We start from the raw sequence: 21577 nt of genomic DNA on the forward strand, positions 1-21577 counted from the left end.
GCTTAGAAATTAAAAAAAAAAAAAATATGTCTAAAAATGTTCAACAGAATGGCAATCTCAGCCGTTGATTCATGTTCCTAAAAAAAAAAATGAAAATGGCCCCCAAAAACAATTTATCAATTATCAATTTTTATCTTCTCCTCTTGTAGGTGTCAACAACACCCCAATCCAGCAAACAACAACAACAAGAAGAAAGCTTAAACTTTCAAACAAAAAAACAACCCCACAACAAGAAATAGCTCTCTCTCTCTCTCTCTCTCTGACCTCTTTAGAGAGAGAATCACTTCATGTTGAATTATTGGAACTAGTGCAAGGAAGTTTACTTCTAGGTCTTCTCTGGTTTTGTTTTCTCAATATTTTCTCTTCCATGGAAAACCAGATTAAGGAAAGGAGAGAGCTTCATAGAGGATTTTTGGATGGCTTCTCTCCTGTGTCAACCACTCGGATTGACTGGAAATCTCGCAAGAGATCAGGTAGTATTGATTACCAATTTTCAATCTTTTTTTTTCTTTTCTTTTCTTTTCTCGTTTTCCTCTCTGAGGACTTGGCTAGGATGGAGAATTTTGAGTTTTGGGTTTTGGTAGTATTTTTGTTTTTTTGTTTTTTTGCACGTTTTAGAACATGCCCATCAACTTTTTTTTTTTTTCCAGGAATCTTGTATTAATTTTATCAAATCCTTCTTTGTTACTTAATTTTATCATTTTCTTACATATTTTCCCACTAAATTGGATTAAAAAAAATTACTATCTGGTATTAGTTGTTAATTTGGAAGACCCTTTTAAGAGAATGTTGTTTTGTTATGAAAAAGCATCAACCTTAGTTGATTCCCTTTATGAAATTTGATGCTTTTTTCTTTCATGTTTTGGAATTCAGCAGTAGAGAGGGAAAAAAAAAAAAAAAAAAAAAAAAAAAAAAAAAAAAAAAAAAAAAAAAAAAAAACTTTTTTCATTTATTTTCTGACTTTGTTCATACGTTACTTTACTCAAGGGTTTGGTTGGCATAGCAAATTGCTCTCATCTAACTTCCTCGCGATTACGACGTTTATTTTTTATATTCGTATGGTTTTTTATATTTTCTCTTTTAAAAAAAATACACGTAAAATAAAAATAATTTTCATTTGTGTTTTTTTTTCTTTTTCTTGTTTAGCGTGCCACGTTAAACGATAAGGGAGGCCATGTGGAAATAGATAAACAAATCATATGTCGTTGATCGACCGTATCTTGCTCTATAAGGGTTTCAACTGAAAATTTCCTAATATTTTAGCGCCTCACCTTTTTTCAGAAATACATTCACAATATTTCAATAGTATACATAAATAATTCAATAGTAACACGTTTAGTTTTTATTCGCCGTATTTCATTTTCATTTGAATGTGAATTTGTCCATAATAAATTTAATTTGATTTGACTATCTATAACTGCAATTGTTTTTAGTGTATTGTTCCCATATGTAAATTTAAATTGCTGATATAAATTGGATGTGCAGTCCACTATCGGGCAATACGAGCCCCCATATTTTCCTTTTCTTTTCCGTTGTTATACATCAATAATAACTTTTGCTTACTTAAACTGGAGAGATTTTTTTTTTTTTTTTTTTTTTTTTTTTTTCATATAGAGATAATAAAATAAGTTAGAATTGACTATTGGCACCCCAAGTTCTCTGGAAAGCAATATCATGGTATCCCAACAAATATTATTTTGGACAGTTGTTTATGATTGTCCATGATGAGACTACATACCTAACTTGCAATTTCCGAGTCACCCATATATTTTCCATTTTTTTTTCTTGTTGTCCCAAATTGATGTGATACACAAACAATCATCATCTTTTTTCTTTTCTTTTTTTTTTTTTGGAAAAATTCATGCATTGTTACTGTACTTATTTGTTTTTATTCTCTTCGCAAGATTTTTAGTTGTTGGCACCTTGTGGCTTATGCACAGTTTTGTGGCATGCACTGCTAAAAGAAAAGTTCATGTGAATACGTTTGAAAATTAGATATGCCTCTTTTATTATGTGAAATTTGTTTGGCATCTTCTCAAAATTGGTTGGCACTAGAATGGAATGGTAACTTGTTTACCAACAGCTAGCGGGAGGAATATAGACAAGGTAACAGAGGACACTGCTTACGAAACTCCCAACAAACAGGAAGAACCTCAATCTCCCACCGAGACGAAAATCCAGGACTCTAATACAGTGGTACTGCCTCCTGAGCTCTCCGAGCGCAGGAAGGCTCTCTTTGAACCATTGGAACCTACAACCCATGTTAGCGGAGGGCGACCCTCGAATGAGAGCTTGCTCCCACCGCCTGACTTCGACTCCGCAACTTATCCCCGGGGGTGGCTCATCGGCAAAAAGCGGAAGCTCGTCAATGTCGATGTTGTTGAGAGCATGAGAAGGATTGCCGTCCAAGAAATGAACAGAAAGGTAAAATAAATTTTTGTATTGCTCAATCTCACCTTCTAGTCCGGACTAGAATTAATTTCGAGTTCGGCTCCATAAGAATAGTGGTTGCCTCATTTTGCACCTACAATACAAAAATGGGAGTATGGGACAAAATTGGCCCGAACCATAAGTTAGCAATTTCGATACTTCCATTTATGAAACGTCAATTTTTTAAAACAGTTTTGATCACATGCATGCCACGTGACTAGTTGGTATAAAAGGAAATATAAGAAAATAGGATCTCTAAATTTTTCCTTACAAAGTTTAGAGCTTGGGGATGTAACCAATTAATAAAAAAATATGCAATATTGTAATATATGTGAAAAATATTACATATGCTGTGTTTGGTTCTAAATTTAGCACAAGGTATTAGAATATCTCAAATGTATTCGAGAGTGATTTACTTATCCAAACGTTACATTTTAGCATTGGCATAAGAATTTTAACATAGTATTGGAGGTGCTCTAAGCATGCAATGAATCTGAATCTTTTTTTTTTTTTTTTTCAGGATAGGGAAATTGACGAGCTAAATGAGGTACTGGATGAGGATGGGAAGGTCTTGGAACAATTGCAACAAGAGGTTCTGGAAGAAAAGTGCAAACGAACTACTCTGGAGAGGGAAAACGCAATGTTGAAAGACCAAATCAAATTGCTTATGGAAATGTTGCAAGAAGGTGAAGAAGAAGACGAGCCAGTTGGGGATGGGGGTCCCAATGAAGGCCCCTAAATCATTTAGTTGTTTTTGTAGACATATATATTTGTGTTTCTTTATTCTTTTATAGATCGTCTTTGCAAAAAGTTAGAAGCAGGCAAAGTTCCATATACATCTTTTGGTGTTATCAGTGTTTGTATGCTGGTGCTGACAGCGCTTTGAATACCTTTTACGTTATTGAACTGTATAAGGTGTTCTATTTATATGTCTTTAGACTTCAGAATTGCTGAAGGGTACATATGCAAGAATTTTAAAAAAGGGTTTTGGTGTTTTCGTGTGTGACAGATTATTGTCTCTGTATTGTTTTAGAATGTTGATGAATTACATCAAGAGTCCATTTAGTTCATTATTTAAAATCATGATTTTAATTATATTGTAATTTTTTTTTTTCAATTTTTTTAAAAAAAAATTTAAAGTCAATTAAATTTAAAATTAAAATCACCGTCGCGTGAACTAAATTAAATGGGCCATAAATTCTTTGTTGAAATGAAAATGTCAACAACTCATCAGGAGATTTGAGTGATCTACAGAACTCGCAACGTTTAAATTCACAAGAGAGACCAACAAAAGTAGTATACTAAAACGACCAAAAAGGGCATTAGAATTTTTACATAAAGCATGCAATACTAATACTAGGAGTCCAAGGGTGATAAAGCAAAACCGGGTTTCCTATGTGATCATGTCAGTCAGCATTCTACTCCCACATAAATTTCTCGACTCCCTAAGCTTTATACATGGAATTAGTGACAACCTGCACAATATTAACAGATCAAACAACGGCACATCTCAATCAAAACCTTTTTACAAGATTTGTGCCGAGGACACTTGATCAAAATCACTATCTTGCTTGGTTAGCAGAATCTTGTGATAAGTTGAATAGAAACTGCGGTAGAGATGCTATCCTAGGAAGACTCAGAAGAAGATCTCCAAATGAGTCCTTCCTGGACATGACCTGAGCCTGCTTGCAATCAGAAACATCATTGGAGTTCATCCTTTTGGATTCTGGGATACCCTGTAAACCTTTCCCCTCATTTCCGGATCCGGATATAGAGTTGATGTCACCAATTTTCTCCTCAGGATTTAACTTGCAGAGTTGCGACGACGAAGGATCCCTCTGCAGAAGACAGCACAGAGAATTGACCCTTGACACGAGGGACTGCTCGTCAGAGGGCCACGAGTGTTGAGAATCGCTAAACAAGTATTGGGTGATATCCTCTAGAACGCCTCTTTCATTTTGCTGCTTTCCAGGAAAGACCAGATTTGAAGATGTTATCTTCTCGGAAAGGCAATGACCAATGTGGCTCACCAGATCACTCATTGACATTGATGGATGAAGTCCCGGAAATTTGATTTGATCCAAATTGCTGAGGAAGTTTGAGTTCTCGGCTCCAAGGCCCTTGAATTCTTCAGTTCCATGGATATTCATGATTTACACGAAAACAAGTTAGACCGAGAATAAATAGCTGCAATCCACTGTCACGAGAAAGACATTTTCAGTTTCATAATTTACCTGAACTAGGTGAAGAAATTTCCGTGGAAGCCCTATGAGCAAAGTCCTGTTCAGTTTTGGAGGATGACTCGGCACCAGATGTGGATGTTGTATCTTGCAAACCAAAGAAGACAGGTCCCTCGGTCTTCACATCAAACTCACGGTTGAATTCATTTGGGTCTTGGGTTGTCATAACTCTGGGTTCAAAATATGCAGACTCTAGCACAATCTCTGGCTTCTGACTTAAAAAGTTGAGACGAGGGTCGCATTGAATGAGCTTTTCAAAATGCTTCCCCAACAAGCCTGGTGGGCACTGTAGAAAATGTTGCCTGTTACAATAAAGGACCAGATCATTGTCACACATTCACATCCAAAAAATAACCATTATTTCAACATAAAAGGCAATCCAGATTCCTTTCAGGTCCTTCATACAAGTCAAAGATGGAAAATTATGCTTCAAGGAATATGGCCTAATGATGTCTAACTCACACAGCTTAAGAGCCTCCAAACTTGTTTGTCACACATAAAATAATCTATTCAAGTTTCAACCACTTCTGAAAAAAATAGCAATTTCGATTTACGACCAAATTTCTTAAACCTTTTAGTGCTAGGATACGTAGTCAAAAGTTTCTCAAATAAAAAAGTCTCCTATACGGTTATACTAACACCTTTTGCTTAGTTGGTAATCAGGTAATGTGCTGCTGAAGTCAATACGCAGAAAGTCACAACAAACTTCATTACTCAAATGTATGAATAAAGTACAAAAATTTGGTAAACCCGCAACTGAAGTATGGGGTAAAAAAAAAAAAGAAAGAAAAGAGTTTCAGGACCAGAAAAAATGACTACCAATAGTTCCCTACTTTCAGGGATTAGGTTTGTATAAAAAACTATTAGTTTTCTATACTTTTTAAATCTAATGTCTACCGGTACCGGTCCTGGCACTACCGGTGGGAGGTCCTATCGGAGAGAGTCCGAGAAAAGAAAAAAAAACAGAGTAAAAATCCCATTGGCAATAACAAGAAGAAAAATCTATACCTATGCATGCTCGCTTGTCCTCCAGTGAAATCTGATGTCGTCTGCCACAAAGTGTGCTTTCTAGGTTGCGGATTGGTCTCCCTAAAGAAAAGGGGCGGTCTAGCCAGCTACACCAATGACCAAACAAGAAAACCAATACATAACCACGCTCAAAGCAAAGAATAACAAATAGTCCAATGACGGCGGCATTTTCGACTTACCACAACATCTAAAGTCCCCGGTCCATCATCGGGGTAGTTTGCCTTGAGAGCCACAATATCCGACCACTGAATTTCTATCTTGTTCTTAAGACTACCATCAAGGACTTCCCACACAAGTTTATGCTTTGCAAAGTAACATTTCGCCACTAGATCCCCTTCATACCGCGATTTATACTGCAATTTTTCACAAATCTAGCTCAAATTAACAGACACCCAATTCTAATCTAGACAAATCTAGCCCAATTCTAACCTTGTCCAAATATCATTATAAGAAAACAAGTTAGAACTGAACAGCATCAAACAAACCTGCCAAGTCCCAATGTTGAGAACTGAAGCCGGGAAATTGGAAGCCTTGAGCTTATCCGGAGCACCGGAAACGGCATTTCCCTTGTGATTTTTCTTGCTTAGATTTGCTAATTTAGCAGCAGCACTGTCTTGTGAGAGCTTCATTTGGATCAAATCAAGAAGAGACGGGCTCTTTCGGAGACGCAAACCCAGTGGACTTGGCTCATCTAGAGGGTTGTATATCGACGAAGGAATTGCAAATGTCTCAATTCCTGTATTCTGATCACCAAAAAAAAAAAAGAAGCACATCAGAAAGTGATCACTCGATATATGTGTGTGTGTGTGTTCTTCGGATTAGAAAAGAACTTTTATTATGTAACGAGTGGTAGTTTAACTAAAGCCTTTAAACAATTGATTAAGACGTAATTAACCTAATGAATTGACAAACAAGACGATAGAGAAAGTCTGTGCTTTGTTTATTCATTGTAATTTAGGGAGGGGAAAAAAAATTAAATTTGCTCACTTGAGGTGTATCGCTACTGTTTGATTTGTATTTCCAACGGATGTCAGAAATTTTTCATTCAAAAACAAAAACAAAGCAAAAGATCTTCCTTTTTTTTCCCTCGATTGATATACTCGAAAACAAAATTTCAAAGACCAAAAAGTATAAAACGAAAAAAAATTCAACTTTCAATGAATTGCGAGTGAAGCAAAGGACGAAAAACAATAACAAAAATCTTCCTTTTCTTTGTCGGAACCAAACGGCGATTTATAAAACTTGAACCTTTATTTAGGTACAAGAAAGGAAAAAATTTTCAATTAATTGCAATTGGAGCAACGTAAGAAAAAATCATAAACCTGAGGAGATGAGTCGAGTTTGGTTCGCTTATGAAGCGGTTCGAGAGGCTCCGACGAGTCGTCGATCTCCGGCTTCACCGGCGCCTTTTTCGAACCCTTGGCTTTCATCGTCTCAGCCAGTTCCGAACTAATGAAGTGGACCATCGGACTCCGATTCGATTTGCTAACGAACCAAAAAAACAAAAAAATTGACCGACTCGCTAAGTTGACTCGGAAGCTCTGTAAGACCCACAACAATGGCGTCTGTCTGTAGAGGAAAAATTATGGGCCTCTCGTATAAGTACCAACTGTCACGTGGCTCGCACGTGCTGGAGGAATTGCCACGTGTTCAGCTCGAACTGCCAGAGGCAAGTTTCCCAAGTTGAACACTTGTATTTACCAAATTATCCTCATTCAGGAGCCAAAGTGGGTGAACTGAGTGAGGGTAGTTTTGTCCTTAGGGTAGGAAGACTGGTCAAAGACGTCAGCTGCTTTGGAGTTTAGCGTTCGGTGGTGGAGAGGTCACGTGAGGAACACGTGGATAGGGATTTGGATAAGATGGTGGGACCGGTTCGGGAAGGTTCTGACTAATTTTGGGACGGTGGGGCCGCTCAAATTGAGGGCTGTGATTGGTTGGGTGGTGGGTGATAGTCATGCGTGTTTGGACACGTAAGATTTGCAGTTCAAAGGATTTGCTTACGTGTCCTTACGGATAAACTTTGCTAACGTGCATTTGTCTTCATTTTATCGACCTTCCTTTTTTCTTATTTTCATTCTTTTTTTTTAATTTAATGGATAATTAGTGGATTTTATCAAGTTTCCCGCTTTTGTTTTGCTTGAAGCTAAAGCTATTTGTGGAATTCAAAAGCCATTTGTGGAATATTTCTTTTCTTTTCTTACAAAATTTGTAGACTATTTCAAACTTTTGTTTTTTTTTTCCTCTTCTTTAGAGTAATCCGTCAAATTAGTTCTTAAATTATCGATTTGTCCAAATTTTATTGGTACTTATCAATGACAGACACACAGACACCTTTTTTTTTTTTGCTTTATGGGATGTAGAATAAGCTTTTTTTGTGGGAATTCCCAAGCTATTTGTGGAATATTACAAATTTATAATATGTGAAAAAAAATACTCCAAAATGATTATGCTTAACTTTTGTTCTTGGCGAATATTTCCTTTCAATGGAAAAAAAGAATATTTTATTTGATCTATTGAAGTGTTATTATTATTCTTCTATCAAAATAGTTCCTGGATTTGTTTTTTTTTTTTTTTTTGTCACATAATAAAATGTACAATTTAGGTAGAAAGATTCTTTTCACTTTTAGTAAATCAAATAAGTTTCTGTTAAAATCTTGGTAAACAATGAAAATTGGGTCGATGTTTCTTTTCTTTTTTTTTCTTTTTTTCTTGAGGTGGGTGAAAGTTATTGTTTCAAAATGATTACCATAATTCGTTTTTACAACTTCTCTACCTAATTTCAATTTGACTTCATAATGCTTTTCTATCCAAAAAAAAAAAAAAAAAAACAAACTTCATAATTGTGTTGCAACTAACAACTTGAAACATGATAATATCATTATTCTAGCAAAGACATTATAATATCAACTCAATGTGACTTTAACACAATTCCTTTATTCCTTTCATCATTAATTTTTTCAAAATTATCTCCCAAACATTCGCGAGCATTCTATTTGTCGTTTTACATTATCAATGATTGCCGTCCCACTTTCCCATCCGAAATTCCAAAATTATATAATTGGACCTAATCCACAGGCCTAAAATGGCAAGCCCATCGAACCAAGGTTATCTAAATCATTGCGTATAGATGTTTAGTTGATGAATAAAAAATTATGCTTTAGAATTATTTTAATTTATGTATATTATAGTAAGTTATGAATTATGATTTAAATCATGACACGAATTCTTAGTTTATTTGATTAAACCAAGGTTATGAACGATAATGTAAGGCTCGTTTAAAATTTATACTTAAACTATAATTTTTAATTCTAATATTTAAAATTTAAATATTTTATGAGAGGAAAATATTGTAACAAAATTAATTATTTGAGTATAGGAAACAAATGAGCGGTAGATTAGACATGTGTTTTGTTTTCGGCTTATGGATGTAATTTTTTTTTTTTAATAAATTATTGTTTGCAAGTTGGACTATAAATTGTTCATTTTAGCATTATTTGGGTTCCTAAATTTAACAACCATTTGCCGATTGCAATGCAATCCAATAAATAACATATGGGAATTAATGAAAGAAAATTAAGGTCCCGATGTTAGAATTAAAAACTCTAAATAAGATTCAATTTGTCAACCAACAAAAAAGTTTTAATTGTTCTATAAAAGTATATATGTATAAATATAAACATTTCAGATATCGTTGGTTGAAATTCGTCTTACAAATGATTATAAATTCATGGTACACCGACACAAATTAGTCCTAACTAGTATAAAAGATTTCATAGAATATTTATAACAATTGTGACTAAATAACTAAGATAAATTATATTATGATTGAAAAAATGAGAGGAAATGTTAACACAACCTTATTATTATTCCCTTCTTAAATGATACTTGTCTTCAAAAATGACCTTGGAGGACGTTTCCTTTTTTGTTTCTGAAAGTATTTTGGTTTTCTTTTCTACAATTCTTTTGATTTTTTCCCCCTGAAGAGTGTTTTTTTTTTTTTTTTTTTTTTTTTTAAAGTCATGGGGGATTCAAACTCTTCAATGTACGTAGCAATTTCTTAAAATAAAGATCAAGCGTAAATAAGCATTATCTTGTAACGTGTTTGTTGAAAAATCTTCTATCTTTATCCTTATATTGTCTTATTGACTGTACTGTTGTGCAGTTGTGAAAATTTCAACTTACCTCCTTCAATTCTCTTGGGATAGGAGCTTTTCAAAAAGAAATATATTTCACAACATTTCACCCAACAATATAAGAATTCAAAAGTCTTAGGAAATTTAAGAGAAACACCATTTTTTTTTCCGCTAATAAAGAGAAAATATTTTATTCGGCGATTCCTTCAAAGGAGCTGGTGATGGGTTCGGCAATCAGAGATAGTGACAGAAGAGGTGGGTTGGGTGTCTTCTTCGAGTAGCGTGTTGTGTTGCGGCTCTCTCGCCCATCCGTAGTGGTGCTCGGCGCGTCATTGGAGTCTCTGCCGGTGTCTTTTGGTATTTACTCTCTTGTGTTTAATTTGTGTGTTTGTAATAAAGCGTTAATATTTCCGCCGTTCTGTTTTAATTTGTTTATATTTCGTTGTTGGTCGCCGGCGTGTGTTCGGCGTTGTGTTGTAATAATGTAGGTGGTTTCCACATCCTCTGATTGTATGTTTTTTGCTAGTGCGGAACTTTTGTTCCAATTATAAATTTTTCTAGGTCGTGTCTCTGATGTCTCCCTAATATGAGAGTTGGTAATCATACCTCTCAGAACGCGAAAGTTTATTTCGATAGGAAGAGTTTCTTCTACTAGAGCCTTGATTGTGCTCGTTTGTAGTGTGTCGAGGTGGTCTCCCGTTTCCGGACCTCAAGCATGCCTCTGTTCACTTATTAGGTCATTGGCGTTGTCTTATATATTTGTATCTAATGTGTTTATAAGTGCCGATAACTTTTCCCAAAAAAAAAAGGAGAAATATTTTATTAGTGTGACATAAAGAATTTTGTGATTTTATTAGTGCAAAAAGAGTAACATGTAAAAGTTAATTATGAGACACATTTTTTAATATTCTCCTCTACTATATAAAAAGTAAACTACAACAGCAGGAACTGTTCTTTTTTCACTGTTAATATGTCAATATACACGATAAAAATTTACATTGAAATTTTCCATATAAAAAACAAAAAAGCCGATCGGATTTTGGGTGGTAGCCCGTTTGGTAAAGGGATTCGTTCCCTGATTCGAATCATGATTCGTGGTTCGCTACAATATTTTCTCTCACAAAAAATATACGTAAATAAAAAATGGTTCTAATCACATGGTTCTAATCCATGAACCCGGGCTCATGTAGTCAGTTTTATTACACACCCAATGCACAAGAAAATTAAGGTTTTTTTTCTCTCTCTTTCTTAAGAAAAAATAATCTCCATTTTCTTTTTAGTTGAAAATATAACTTCAAAAGTCCGACGACTTGGTCAGAATCGGTGTCATAACTCCGGCCAAAACGCTCTAATTTTTCCTCCACCCGCTCATTATAATAGCCGACAATGTGATATATTATTTAGAGTATTGTTGTTTATCATTAAGTTACAAATACATACTTTTTATATATAGAGAATCATGACTTTTCGTAACTTTAAAAATTCACAAAACCTACAAAGATGCCCTGAAGGGAACTAGAGATTCATGCTCTTTATTAAACCATACAGGATTACAGATAAAATGCTAAAAAAAAAAAAAAATTACAAAACTAATAAATGAATTAGGGGAACAAATTTTATAATTCTCCGTTGCAAACTTTAGATCTGAATATGATTTTATTAGCCAAGCTAAATCAACAACCATATAGATTTATAGACGCCTAGATAATATAAACTAATGGGATGATACATCGAAATTGAACCACAAAAAGAAAATGATACATCTCTTTCAAATTCTGTGTCCCTCCCCATCTTCTTCAGTGTGTAAGAAGAGAAAGAATATTGACAGGTGATTCTGTGAGAGCCGTGAGTCCTTATCTTTGAAAGCACAATGAACCAATGAAAATGATTCTTTCTAAAGTCACAAGTTCCTCAATCCACTCATACCAGCAACCAACTAGCTAATCCCACTAACAAAAATCACCACTTTATATATATATATATATATTATACACACATATATGTATATATATATCATTTCCTTTACCAGTTATATGCACGTGAAACGCCAATAATTTCTCATGCATTATGTGGGGCCCCAAAAGCCAGCCCTTCCTCTTTTGTTCTCATGCCAAATTCCAACTCCCAGGAATCTCTCTCTCCTCTTCTAATTCTTTCTCTCTCTCACAGACGCACAAAACTCACATATTCATTTCTTGACTTTCTCTTCAATATCTTCATATCCCTCTCTATTTGATTTTTTTTTTCATATAAACACCATTTTTCTCATCTTTTTTCTTCACTTTCCTCAACAATGGTGGATATCATGAATATCATTATAACTGTTAGACCTCTTTTATCATTCTCTCTATTTCTTATTTGCTTCACCAACTTTTTTGCAAATGGAGTTCACTGTTCTCCAGAGAAGAAGGTCCTCAACTTGAGAGATTTTCAATGGAAGCAGCCCAGTGGTGCTCCAAGCTGTGCCTCACAGAACTCTAGTGAGTGTTCATTATTAAGACAAAAAGAAAAAGAAAAAAAGTTTGATAAAAAAGCTAAAAATTAGTTGATAGTACTATATATAGCTGACCAATATGGCTTTTCCTTTTATACTTAACTTTATTATATTCCTAAATAGGATCTGTTATGATGTTATAATCTATAGCACACTGCTTTCTATATCTTTTTTAAGTAACTGCTTTAATCCATTTTACTAAACAGCCATTATGTCTCTGTCTATCGTATACTTTGATAAAAGGTTATCTTGGCTTGCTTACTTTATACTTATTAGATTATGTGCTGTTTAAAGTTTCATTATGATACAATATCCTCTTATTGGTTGATTTATTTCTTCATGTTCATATCTCTAGCTAGCCAGGCCAGCTTTTTGGAACATTATATTTGGGATTTGATTAATCTATTTGGTTATTAGTTTTTGACTCAGATTCTTATAATATGTTTGATTAAACTAGGGAGAGTAAAGGGTGTGACCATATTGGAAATGAAGCACAGAGATTACTGCTCTGAAAAGGTTGTTGACTGGAAAAAGAAACTGAAAACAAGATTGATTTTAGATGATGTTCATGTTCGGTCACTCCAATCGCAATTTAAGAAAAGGGTCTCTAGCAACAACAATAACAACAACAACCTAGATGTTTCCGAAGCTCAAATCCCACTGACTTCAGGTATAAAGCTGCAGATCTTAAACTACATTGTGACTGTGGAGTTGGGTGGGAGAAACATGACAGTTATAGTTGACACAGGCAGTGTCTTGACATGGATCCAATGCCAGCCCTGCAAGTCATGTTACAACCAAAAAGAGCCTCTCTTCACCCCTTCTTTGTCCCAAACATACCAATCAATCCCATGCAACTCATCAACATGTCAATCCCTCCAATTTGCCACTGGTAATTCAGGTGTTTGTGGTGCTACTCCTGTTAAGACCAGCCCCCCAACATGTAACTATGTTGTTAGCTACGGTGACGGGTCCTACACCCGCGGGGACCTCGGCCGCGACAGCCTCAGACTGGGGGCGACTCCGGTTGCGGGTTTTGTCTTCGGGTGTGGGAGGAGCAACATGGGCCTGTTTGGCGGGGCTTCCGGATTAATGGGGTTGGGAAGAAGTGATCTCTCATTGATCTCCCAAGCTTCCTCGGTTTTCGGTGGGGTTTTCTCCTATTGTTTGCCTTCAACTGAGCCCGGCTCTTCAGGCTCACTTGTCATGGGATTTGACACATCTGCTTACAAGAATTCAACTCCCATTTCCTACACCAAAATGGTCCCAAATCTACAACTTCCCTCCTTTTATTTCCTAAATCTTACTGGGATCAGCATTGGAGGAATTGAACTACGTCAAACAACACCATCAAGTACTACTTTTTCCCAAGGAGGGATTCTCATTGATTCTGGGACAGTCATAACAAGATTAGCTCCTTCAGTTTACAAGGCTGTTAAGGCCGAGTTTGTGAAGCAATTCTCTGGGTTTCCTTTAGCACCTGGATTCTCAATTTTGGACACGTGTTTCAACCTGACTGGCTATGATGAAGTCAACATTCCGACCATGAAAATGCACTTTGAAGGCGGTGCTGAGCTGAACATTGATGTGACTGGGATTTTGTACATGGTCAAGAGTGATGCCTCTCAGATTTGCTTGGCCTTGGCAAGTTTGTCGTATGCGGACGAGATTGCGATTATTGGGAACTATCAGCAGAAGAATCAGAGGGTTGTGTATGACACCAAGGAGTCCAAACTCGGATTTGCCAGGGAAACTTGTAGTTTCATATGAGCAGGTCTTTTTTATTTTTTTGTGAATATATTTTCTAGTCATCGTAGAAGTAAGAAAAATGCCGGTGATAGTTGCTGCTAATTTATGAACCAATTACAGATTGACATGTAAGACTGCAAGAAGAGATGCTGCTGAGTTGACATGTGAATTTGTGATGGGTTAGAAATATGTGGTGATGATCACCGGTGATGCTATATAGCATCGCTCTATAAGTAATGCCAAGCAATCTTGTTGGCAACAAGATTGACATGTAAGACTGCGGGAGATGCTGTGTTAGCGGGTCTCAGAGTTGACATGTGAATTTGTGATGTGTTAGAAATAGGTGATGATGATCACCGTTGATGCTATATAGCATCGCTCTATAGGTAATGCGAAGCAATCCTGTTGGCAGCAAAATCTTCAGGCAATAGCTCTCGGTTTATGTTATTACCTAAATTGTGATTTTGTTGTGAATTTATTGAGGAAAAAAAGGTATAGACTTTGTACGCCATTTTGAATTTCCGAGTCTCATTTTTATGTAATAATATTACTCTTCTCCTGTTAAGAGGCAGGAGAAAAGAGTTTGAAATGCAATGTGATTTTTATGTAAAATTTGTCTGGGTGAAAGATACTGCTATGCTTTGTCTATAAGTGGAAAAAGAAATTAGGACAGAGAATTGTATTTATACAATAAAGTTCGCTGTTTAATCCCTAAAACGGCAACATAATCTTCTGTCGTCTAAAGTTTGCTGTCATTTATAGAACGACATGGCGTTTGCAGGCAACATAATTATTTTATTTTATTATTATTTTTTTTTTTTGCCGAAGCAACATATTTTTATTTTTTTTGAAGAAAGCAACATATTTATTTGCAATCGTTTTAGGTAGAAAACGAAACGTCAGACGAGGTTTTGGTGTTGTTTGGAATTATTTTAGAAAACAAATCGCGTTTGTTTAATAAAAAGTTTTAAAAATTAAATGAAAATAAAAAACAATGAGAATGATTTTTGTGAAAAAAGTAAAAAATGATTGAAAGTTATTTTCTCTTTTTTATTTTTATTTTCTAGTACTTATCAACAATAATTAATAATTAATAATTAGTAATTAATCATTATAAAAGAATAATTATAAAAAATTAATCATGTGATATATCAAATAATAGATTATTAAATAAAAATTAAAAATTAAAAATTAATTAATTAATTATGTAACTAAAAATTAATAATTTAAGTAGTAAACAGAATATTAATAAATTATGTATATACTAATTATTTTTCTTAATACACTAATTAATTACTTATAATCTAATAAATATGAGTACATTACTAACTTATCTATTATTATTATATTATTAATATATTAATTTTTATTTACTAATTAATTATCAATTATTAATTGCTGAATATATTAATTTAAGATTATTAATTACATGTACTCAAAACAAACATAAATATAACTAAACACGATTTTATTTTTTTATCATACTCAAATTAATCTCTTGAAAGACTATTAAACGTAATTTCAAAATCAGTTTCAAAATAATTTTTAAAATATTTTTATTTTTGTACCGAAAACAAAACCAATTTTCAAGGGGGTTTGTTTATGTTTTTCATTTCGCAGCATAAACGACATATCGTTCTTTTTACCGGAGTTTGGTCGACTGGGTATAAAACGACAAGTCGTTCATACTAAAAGTCTGCTGTCGTTTCGCTTGAAAAACGGCGTGTCACTTTTTGATAGACCGAAAAACCCTAACCCTGTCCACCGAAAATCTTGGTTCAACCAAAAAATATCCTATATATACACACCTTTTCTTCTTCCTCCATCACCGCACTTCCCACCCCCAAAACCCTAAACCTCAAAAAACCCCTTCGTTTTGGGATTTTTGCAGGTCCAAATTTTCTCTCAGCCCAAACAAACCCTAAATTTTCTCCATTATCCCTCCTCCAAATGGGCAAGTCAAGTAAGAAATCGGCTCCCAAGGTATTGTCTTTTTCTTCTTCTTTCTTTCCTTTTCTTTGGAATCGCGCTATTCTGTTTCGGTTTTTTATTTTTTTTTTGGTGTTTTTTAATTTTGTGTTTTGATTTTTGATTCAGGTTGATGCGACTCCTGCTGTGTCTGCTAAGAAAGGTTTCGATTTTTGTCTCTGATTTTTATTTTTAGAGTTTTTGTTTTTTTCTTTTGCTATGGTTAATCTAATGCGGGTTTTTAGGCTTGATTTCGTTTTATTGTTCAATCTTATGTTTAGAAGTTTGAACCTGTTCTCATGTTCCTTTTATTTTAATGTGTTTTTTGTTAGTTGAGATTGGGTTTTCTCTCTTTTTTTTTTTTCAGACGTTAAGGATTGGGTTTTGTTTGTTGTTTATTTATAGCTATATATATGTATGTATGTATACATACATTGAGTTGGGTTTATCGTTTAATGGGTTTGTTTTGATTGGACCATGGTGTTTGGGTGTTGAATGGTGTTTTGCATGAAACACTGAGTGTAGTGAAAAGTAGGTGCCTTTTTCGTTGGTTTTGGTCTTTTTTGCTATTAGTTAAGTTTTGCGCGTATTATTTTTTGGTGGGTTCTAAATTGTTTTGAGAATTTGGGTTTTGAAAGGTAACAAGAGGGAAGCTGAAAAGGAGATAGCGAAGGTTGTTAGTGCAAAGAAGCAGAAGAAGGATGTGGCAGTAGAGCAGGCTGCTCTGAAGAAGAAGATTGAAGGAAAGACACAGAAAAAGAAAGAGGAAACCAGTAGTTCTGAGGAGTCAGATGACTCATCTTCCGACTCTGAGGACCAAAAGAGGGTACAGACTCTATTCGCTTTTGCCAATTAGCTCCTGTTTTTGTTGTGTCATAAATGTGGCTTGTTATACTCATGACCATTTGTATGTTTTTTTGGTAACTAATTTTCTTTTTGGTCATCCCCTCAGAAGCCTGTTGCCAAAGCTGTTGTGGCTGCGAAGAAACCAGTTGCTGCTAAGAATGGTATTGCTGCTGCTAAAAATGGGAACTTGTCATCAAGTAGTTCGGATTCGTCAGATGATGACTCTGATGAGGATGGAGTAAGTATACACGTCCGTTTGAATTTTTGTCTCAAGGGATTATTATTAGTTTTTTGCTGGATATTTCATCCCTGAGTTTTGGCTTAAAAAATACACATTAGTTAAGTTGGTTTCTTTACTGTGTATAGAAGCCTCAAAAGAAAGCTCCGGTTGTAGCTCCCAAGAAAACGGTTCCAGAAAGCAGCTCTGAAGAAAGTGATTCTGATTCAGATTATGATGAGGTATGTGGCTTGTTTAGTTTATAATTTCAATGTGATTGAAGTCCTTAAAAAATACACATTAGTTACGTTGGTTTCTTTACTGTGTGTATAGAAACCTCAAAAGAAAGCTCCAGTTGTAGCTCCTAAGAAAACAGTTCCAGAAAGCAGCTCTGAAGAAAGCGATTCTGATGAGGTATGTGGTTTGTTTGTTTTAATCATTGAAATTATCAATATACGTGATGATGTGGTTGAACTTTATAATATTTATTTATTTAATGTTTCTATTGATAACTAGACTTAACTTTCTCGAGTGCACTTTTGCAGGACAAGCCTGTGCAGAAAGTACCTGCTGTTGCCCCCAAGGCAAAAAAGGAGTCCAGTGATAGCTCCTCTGAATCTGAAGAGTCATCGGATGAAGAAGAAAAGGTTTTGCTCCTTGTGCTTTAATCTAATGTATTTGGTAATTCTCTTGTACGTTTAACATTGTCTTTATTGAGTTGCTTGTTTTTTACTGTTTTGTGGTATATTTACTGTTGCAGAAACCTGTTGCCAAAGTTTTGGATGGTGCTAAGAAACCTGCCGCTGCTGCCAAGACAACTAAACAGGAATCTAGTGACAGTTCATCAGAAAGTGATTCTTCTGATGACGAGGTATTGTTTTAAAAGAAAAAATTGTTCCTTTCTAATTTATAGTCTTTATTGCTGTCTTAAACATTTAGCGTTTGTGGTCTTCATTTAGTTGCTTTTTGTTGACTGGATTTCGGAATTTTATGGTCACAGAAACCTGCTGCTAAAGTTTTGGACAGTGTTAAGAAACCCACTCCTGCTGCTAAAGTTTCGGACAGTGTTAAGAAACCCACTCCTGCTGCAAAGACAACCAAACAGGAATCTAGTGGTGGTTCGTCAGAAAGTGATTCTTCTGATGATGAGGTAAGTTTCTAAGCAAGTTGTTATTGTATTTCACTATGAATGAGGTTTTCAACTTTCTCTTCTCATATTCTTATTGTGTGTCATTTATCGTGCTTCATCTTAAGGATGCTGGAAAACTAAGTGCAAAAGCTGTTGAAAAAGAAAGCAGTACGGATGATGAGGACAGCTCTGATGAATCAGATGACAAGCCTGCAAAGCCACTGGCAAAGGTGAGAGAGAACCATCTGTCAAGTAGCATATTTTTAAATTGAAAATTCTTGAGCTCTTGATGTAACATGAGGATTTACTCTGATCCTGGATTTTCTGTGTTTGCAGCCAGCTAAAGTTTCAAAGCAAAAGAGCAGCAGTGAGTCGGGATCTGAGGATGACTCATCTGAGGAGGAAAAACCTTCAAAGACCCCAATGAAAAAAGTATTGTTATCCTGCTTTTTTTGCCGTTGGATTCCTCTTTCTTTTTTTATTTTTTATTTTATTTTATTTAATCTGTGCAGTTTCTGCCGTAGGATTAGGAGATCCATATTATAGTGATATGGGCAAGATTGAACTTTTATGCAATTTATTCTTTTTTTATTACTGGTTGAACATTTCTTTTACAGGACACTGATGTTGAAATGGTAGATGCTGCTGTTACACCAGATGCAAAATTCGGGAAGAAAGCTGTAATTTTTTGTTCTCTAATATTTTTTAGCACAGTTTTGGCTTTTCTTGTATATGCCTATAATTCACATGTAATCTGTTGCAGTCCAAAACTCTTACTACTCCTGAGACTGGTTCATCAAAGACATTGTTTGTTGGCAATTTGTCATTCAACGTTGAACGATCTGATGTGTGAGTATGACTGACTTTTGAAATGTGTTACTCCTTTAGTATGGTTCTCATCTGATAGGAGTAATGTTTACAGGGAAAATTTCTTCAAAGGTGCTGGTGAAGTTGTTGATGTGCGTTTCTCAGTGAATGAGGAAGGAAGATTTAAGGGCTTTGGACATGTAGAGTTTGCCACTGCCGAAGCAGCAAAAAAGGTAAACGTCCGTTTTTGGTTATTTGCATTTGGAGATAATGAAGCTATATTGGTTTTACATTGTTGTTGAGCTTAATCTTATGCTTCTTACAGGCACTTGAATTGAATGGCAAAGAATTTAGGGGTCGTGCTGTGAAACTTGATTTCGCTCGTGAAAGGGGTGCATATACCCCATACAGCGGCGGGTATTAACCTATATTTCAATGCTCATAGTCGTTTTACTTTTAGCAAAGCCAATGAGCATAAAATGTTTTAATTGAATCTCTGAGCTTAATGTTTTTAGGGGGAAAAAACTCCAAGCTTGATGAACTTATTTATTCCCTATTTTTCAATGCTTATAATTGTAGCAAGGACGACAGAAACTCATTCCAGAATAGGGGAAGAGATCAGGTCAAGACGATTTTTGTACGTGGTTTAGATAAATCCATTGGGGAGGATGAGGTAATGTTTGTGCATTATACTCTTGTAGCTTTACTCTCTTGTAGCTTTACTCTCTTGTATCAATTATTTTCTTAAATGTTCACATTGTTGCATCCTAAATTGCAGATTAGGAGTTCGTTGCAAGAGCACTTTGGTTCTTGTGGTGAGATTTCAAGAATAAGCGTTCCAAGAGATTACGATACTGGTTCCATTAAAGGGTAGGTGAAATCTTTCTTTGTGTATTTTTACAAGTTCTTAAATTTTAGGGGGCGACATTGACACCTCTCATTTGTATAACATGATTCGTATAATGTGCAGACTTTTCAACAAATTTAATTAGGGTAATGTTCATTTCACAACTCAAGTTATAACTTGAGTTGTGTATGTGAGATAAAAACACAAGCAAAAAAGTTGAATATGAATTTTTTTAAGAGAAACTACTGTAGCAATAAAACTTGAGTTGTGAAATGAACAAGGCCTTAATTTCTTTGGATTTAGGACACATTTTCGTCGGCATTAGGCCCAGTACCACTTATGATGTCTAGTTATTCACTTGGTGCCACTTTTATATGTAAATTAGGCTCAAATGTTTTCGCTTGTGTTCATTGGGAACTAGGTCTAGACTGCAGGCTATTTAAATGTGGAAAATATGATAGAGCAATAGGTGTTTTCAGTAATGAAAGTAGTACCAGAACATATTTATGAGAGATCTTGTGCTTCATGGTTATCCTACCAGCTGTGTTTTGTTGTTTAAATCTCGTTGAATTCTCTTATTGCTGTGGCTCTGCCTGTAAACTTTAAACTTCTTGGTGTAGGCTCGCGTACTTGGACTTCAATGACACTGGTAGTTTCAACAAAGCTCTAGAACTAAATGGGGTTGAACTTGACAACAATTATTTGACGGTGGAAGAGGCAAAACCCCGAACCAGTTTCAATGATAGAAATAATTCGGGTGGACGTAGTAGTAACAGGTCTGGACGGGGCCCTGGTCGCTTTGGCGGAGGACGAGATCGAGGCCGAGGTCGAGGTCGCTCAACTCCCAACAAACCAAGCCTGACTCCTCAAGGTATTGCTTGGATTATCAGAGCATTTATCCTCTTTTTATTGTTTGGTTTGAATGTCTTAAATCAGTGTTGGAGGAACCGGAGTAGGTTAGATTTTTTTTCTTTCCTAATGGTTAACGACAGGATGAAAGAAAATAATGCAAGCAATAAGTAAATGGGAGAAACATGTGATTAGCACCCGTGAACGTTCCTCTGATGGATTTCATTTTTGCTTTTCTATTGCGCAGGAAAGAAGACGACCTTCGGTGACGATTGAGTAATTATAGGCAATTTTGGATGATGGTTTTTCCCTTGTTTTTCCATCATGTTTTTTTTAGGTGCACTTAAATTTAAGCGAGTATGGTATTTTGAGTCATGATACACTTTTTATGTTTTACATGCTTCCCTTGAAACTACAGGAGGTGATGATCTCCTATTTAAATATTATTATCCTATGCATGAAAATTTACTATGTTGAGTAACGTGTTATCTACAGACCACAAGACAATGGCAGTCTGCCTTGTCTTAGGGTGAACAGGGTTGACTTTTGAGTGATAGTCAATGACTTTTTGTTAAGATCAGTTTGAATTAATCTTTTAATTTTTGAGGTACGTACAATTGATGAAATCTGAGAGGAAAAATAAGCAAATTGACTAAAAATGAAGGAACCCGAAATTTGAATAGTATGTTGCACATTAGATTTCATTTGAGATGGGAATTAATCAATATGATTTGTGCAATTCTAGTAAATCCTTGTGGTTACTACTAGTTCGTTATAGCTAATTCTTTCATTAGTTTAGTAAAAAAGAACAAAGGTTGCGACTTTTTCCCGGTTTGTTT

The 21577-nt window shown here is 35.1% G+C and overlaps 4 protein-coding genes across 5 annotated transcripts; 3 read left to right on the forward strand and 1 right to left on the reverse strand.

The window, feature by feature from the left end:
* The first annotated feature begins 201 nt into the window (after positions 1-201).
* On the forward strand, positions 202-3433 carry LOC21401066 (protein HEADING DATE REPRESSOR 1). Its single transcript, XM_010095769.2, has 3 exons — positions 202-473; positions 2084-2424; positions 2951-3433. The coding sequence occupies exons 1-3, from the start codon at positions 368-370 to the stop codon at positions 3167-3169; spliced, it is 666 nt and encodes a 221-aa protein (XP_010094071.1). The 5' UTR covers positions 202-367; the 3' UTR covers positions 3170-3433.
* Positions 3434-3674: 241 nt separating this feature from the next.
* LOC21401067 lies at positions 3675-7257 on the reverse strand. Its single transcript, XM_010095770.2, has 6 exons — positions 7022-7257; positions 6185-6442; positions 5879-6052; positions 5679-5785; positions 4665-4972; positions 3675-4558 (listed from the first exon to the last, which is right to left on the reverse strand). The coding sequence occupies exons 1-6, from the start codon at positions 7163-7165 to the stop codon at positions 3993-3995; spliced, it is 1557 nt and encodes a 518-aa protein (XP_010094072.1). The 5' UTR covers positions 7166-7257; the 3' UTR covers positions 3675-3992.
* Positions 7258-12043: 4786 nt separating this feature from the next.
* On the forward strand, positions 12044-14724 carry LOC21401068 (aspartyl protease family protein At5g10770). 2 transcript variants are annotated; one of them, XM_024164081.1, is made up of 3 exons: positions 12044-12312; positions 12784-14100; positions 14196-14724. In XM_024164081.1, the coding sequence occupies exons 1-2, from the start codon at positions 12126-12128 to the stop codon at positions 14094-14096; spliced, it is 1500 nt and encodes a 499-aa protein (XP_024019849.1). In that variant the 5' UTR covers positions 12044-12125; the 3' UTR covers positions 14097-14100; positions 14196-14724. The 2 variants fall into 2 exon arrangements, with proteins under 2 accessions (XP_024019849.1, XP_010094073.1); XM_010095771.2 differs by having other exon boundaries at positions 12784-14724.
* A 1170-nt stretch (positions 14725-15894) lies between these two features.
* LOC21401069 (nucleolin 2) lies at positions 15895-21313 on the forward strand. The gene is made up of 19 exons (XM_024164060.1): positions 15895-16058; positions 16173-16206; positions 16682-16869; positions 16996-17127; positions 17256-17348; positions 17440-17520; positions 17652-17753; positions 17867-17977; positions 18107-18256; positions 18361-18465; positions 18572-18667; positions 18853-18915; positions 18999-19084; positions 19158-19275; positions 19368-19459; positions 19622-19715; positions 19821-19912; positions 20510-20760; positions 20986-21313. Exons 1-19 carry the CDS (start codon positions 16026-16028, stop codon positions 21012-21014), a joined length of 1950 nt encoding a protein of 649 aa, XP_024019828.1. The 5' UTR covers positions 15895-16025; the 3' UTR covers positions 21015-21313.
* Positions 21314-21577: the final 264 nt, after the last annotated feature.

Source organism: Morus notabilis, unplaced genomic scaffold, assembly GCF_000414095.1.
Source record: "Morus notabilis unplaced genomic scaffold, ASM41409v2 Scaffold235, whole genome shotgun sequence".
Lineage (NCBI taxonomy): Eukaryota > Viridiplantae > Streptophyta > Magnoliopsida > Rosales > Moraceae > Morus > Morus notabilis.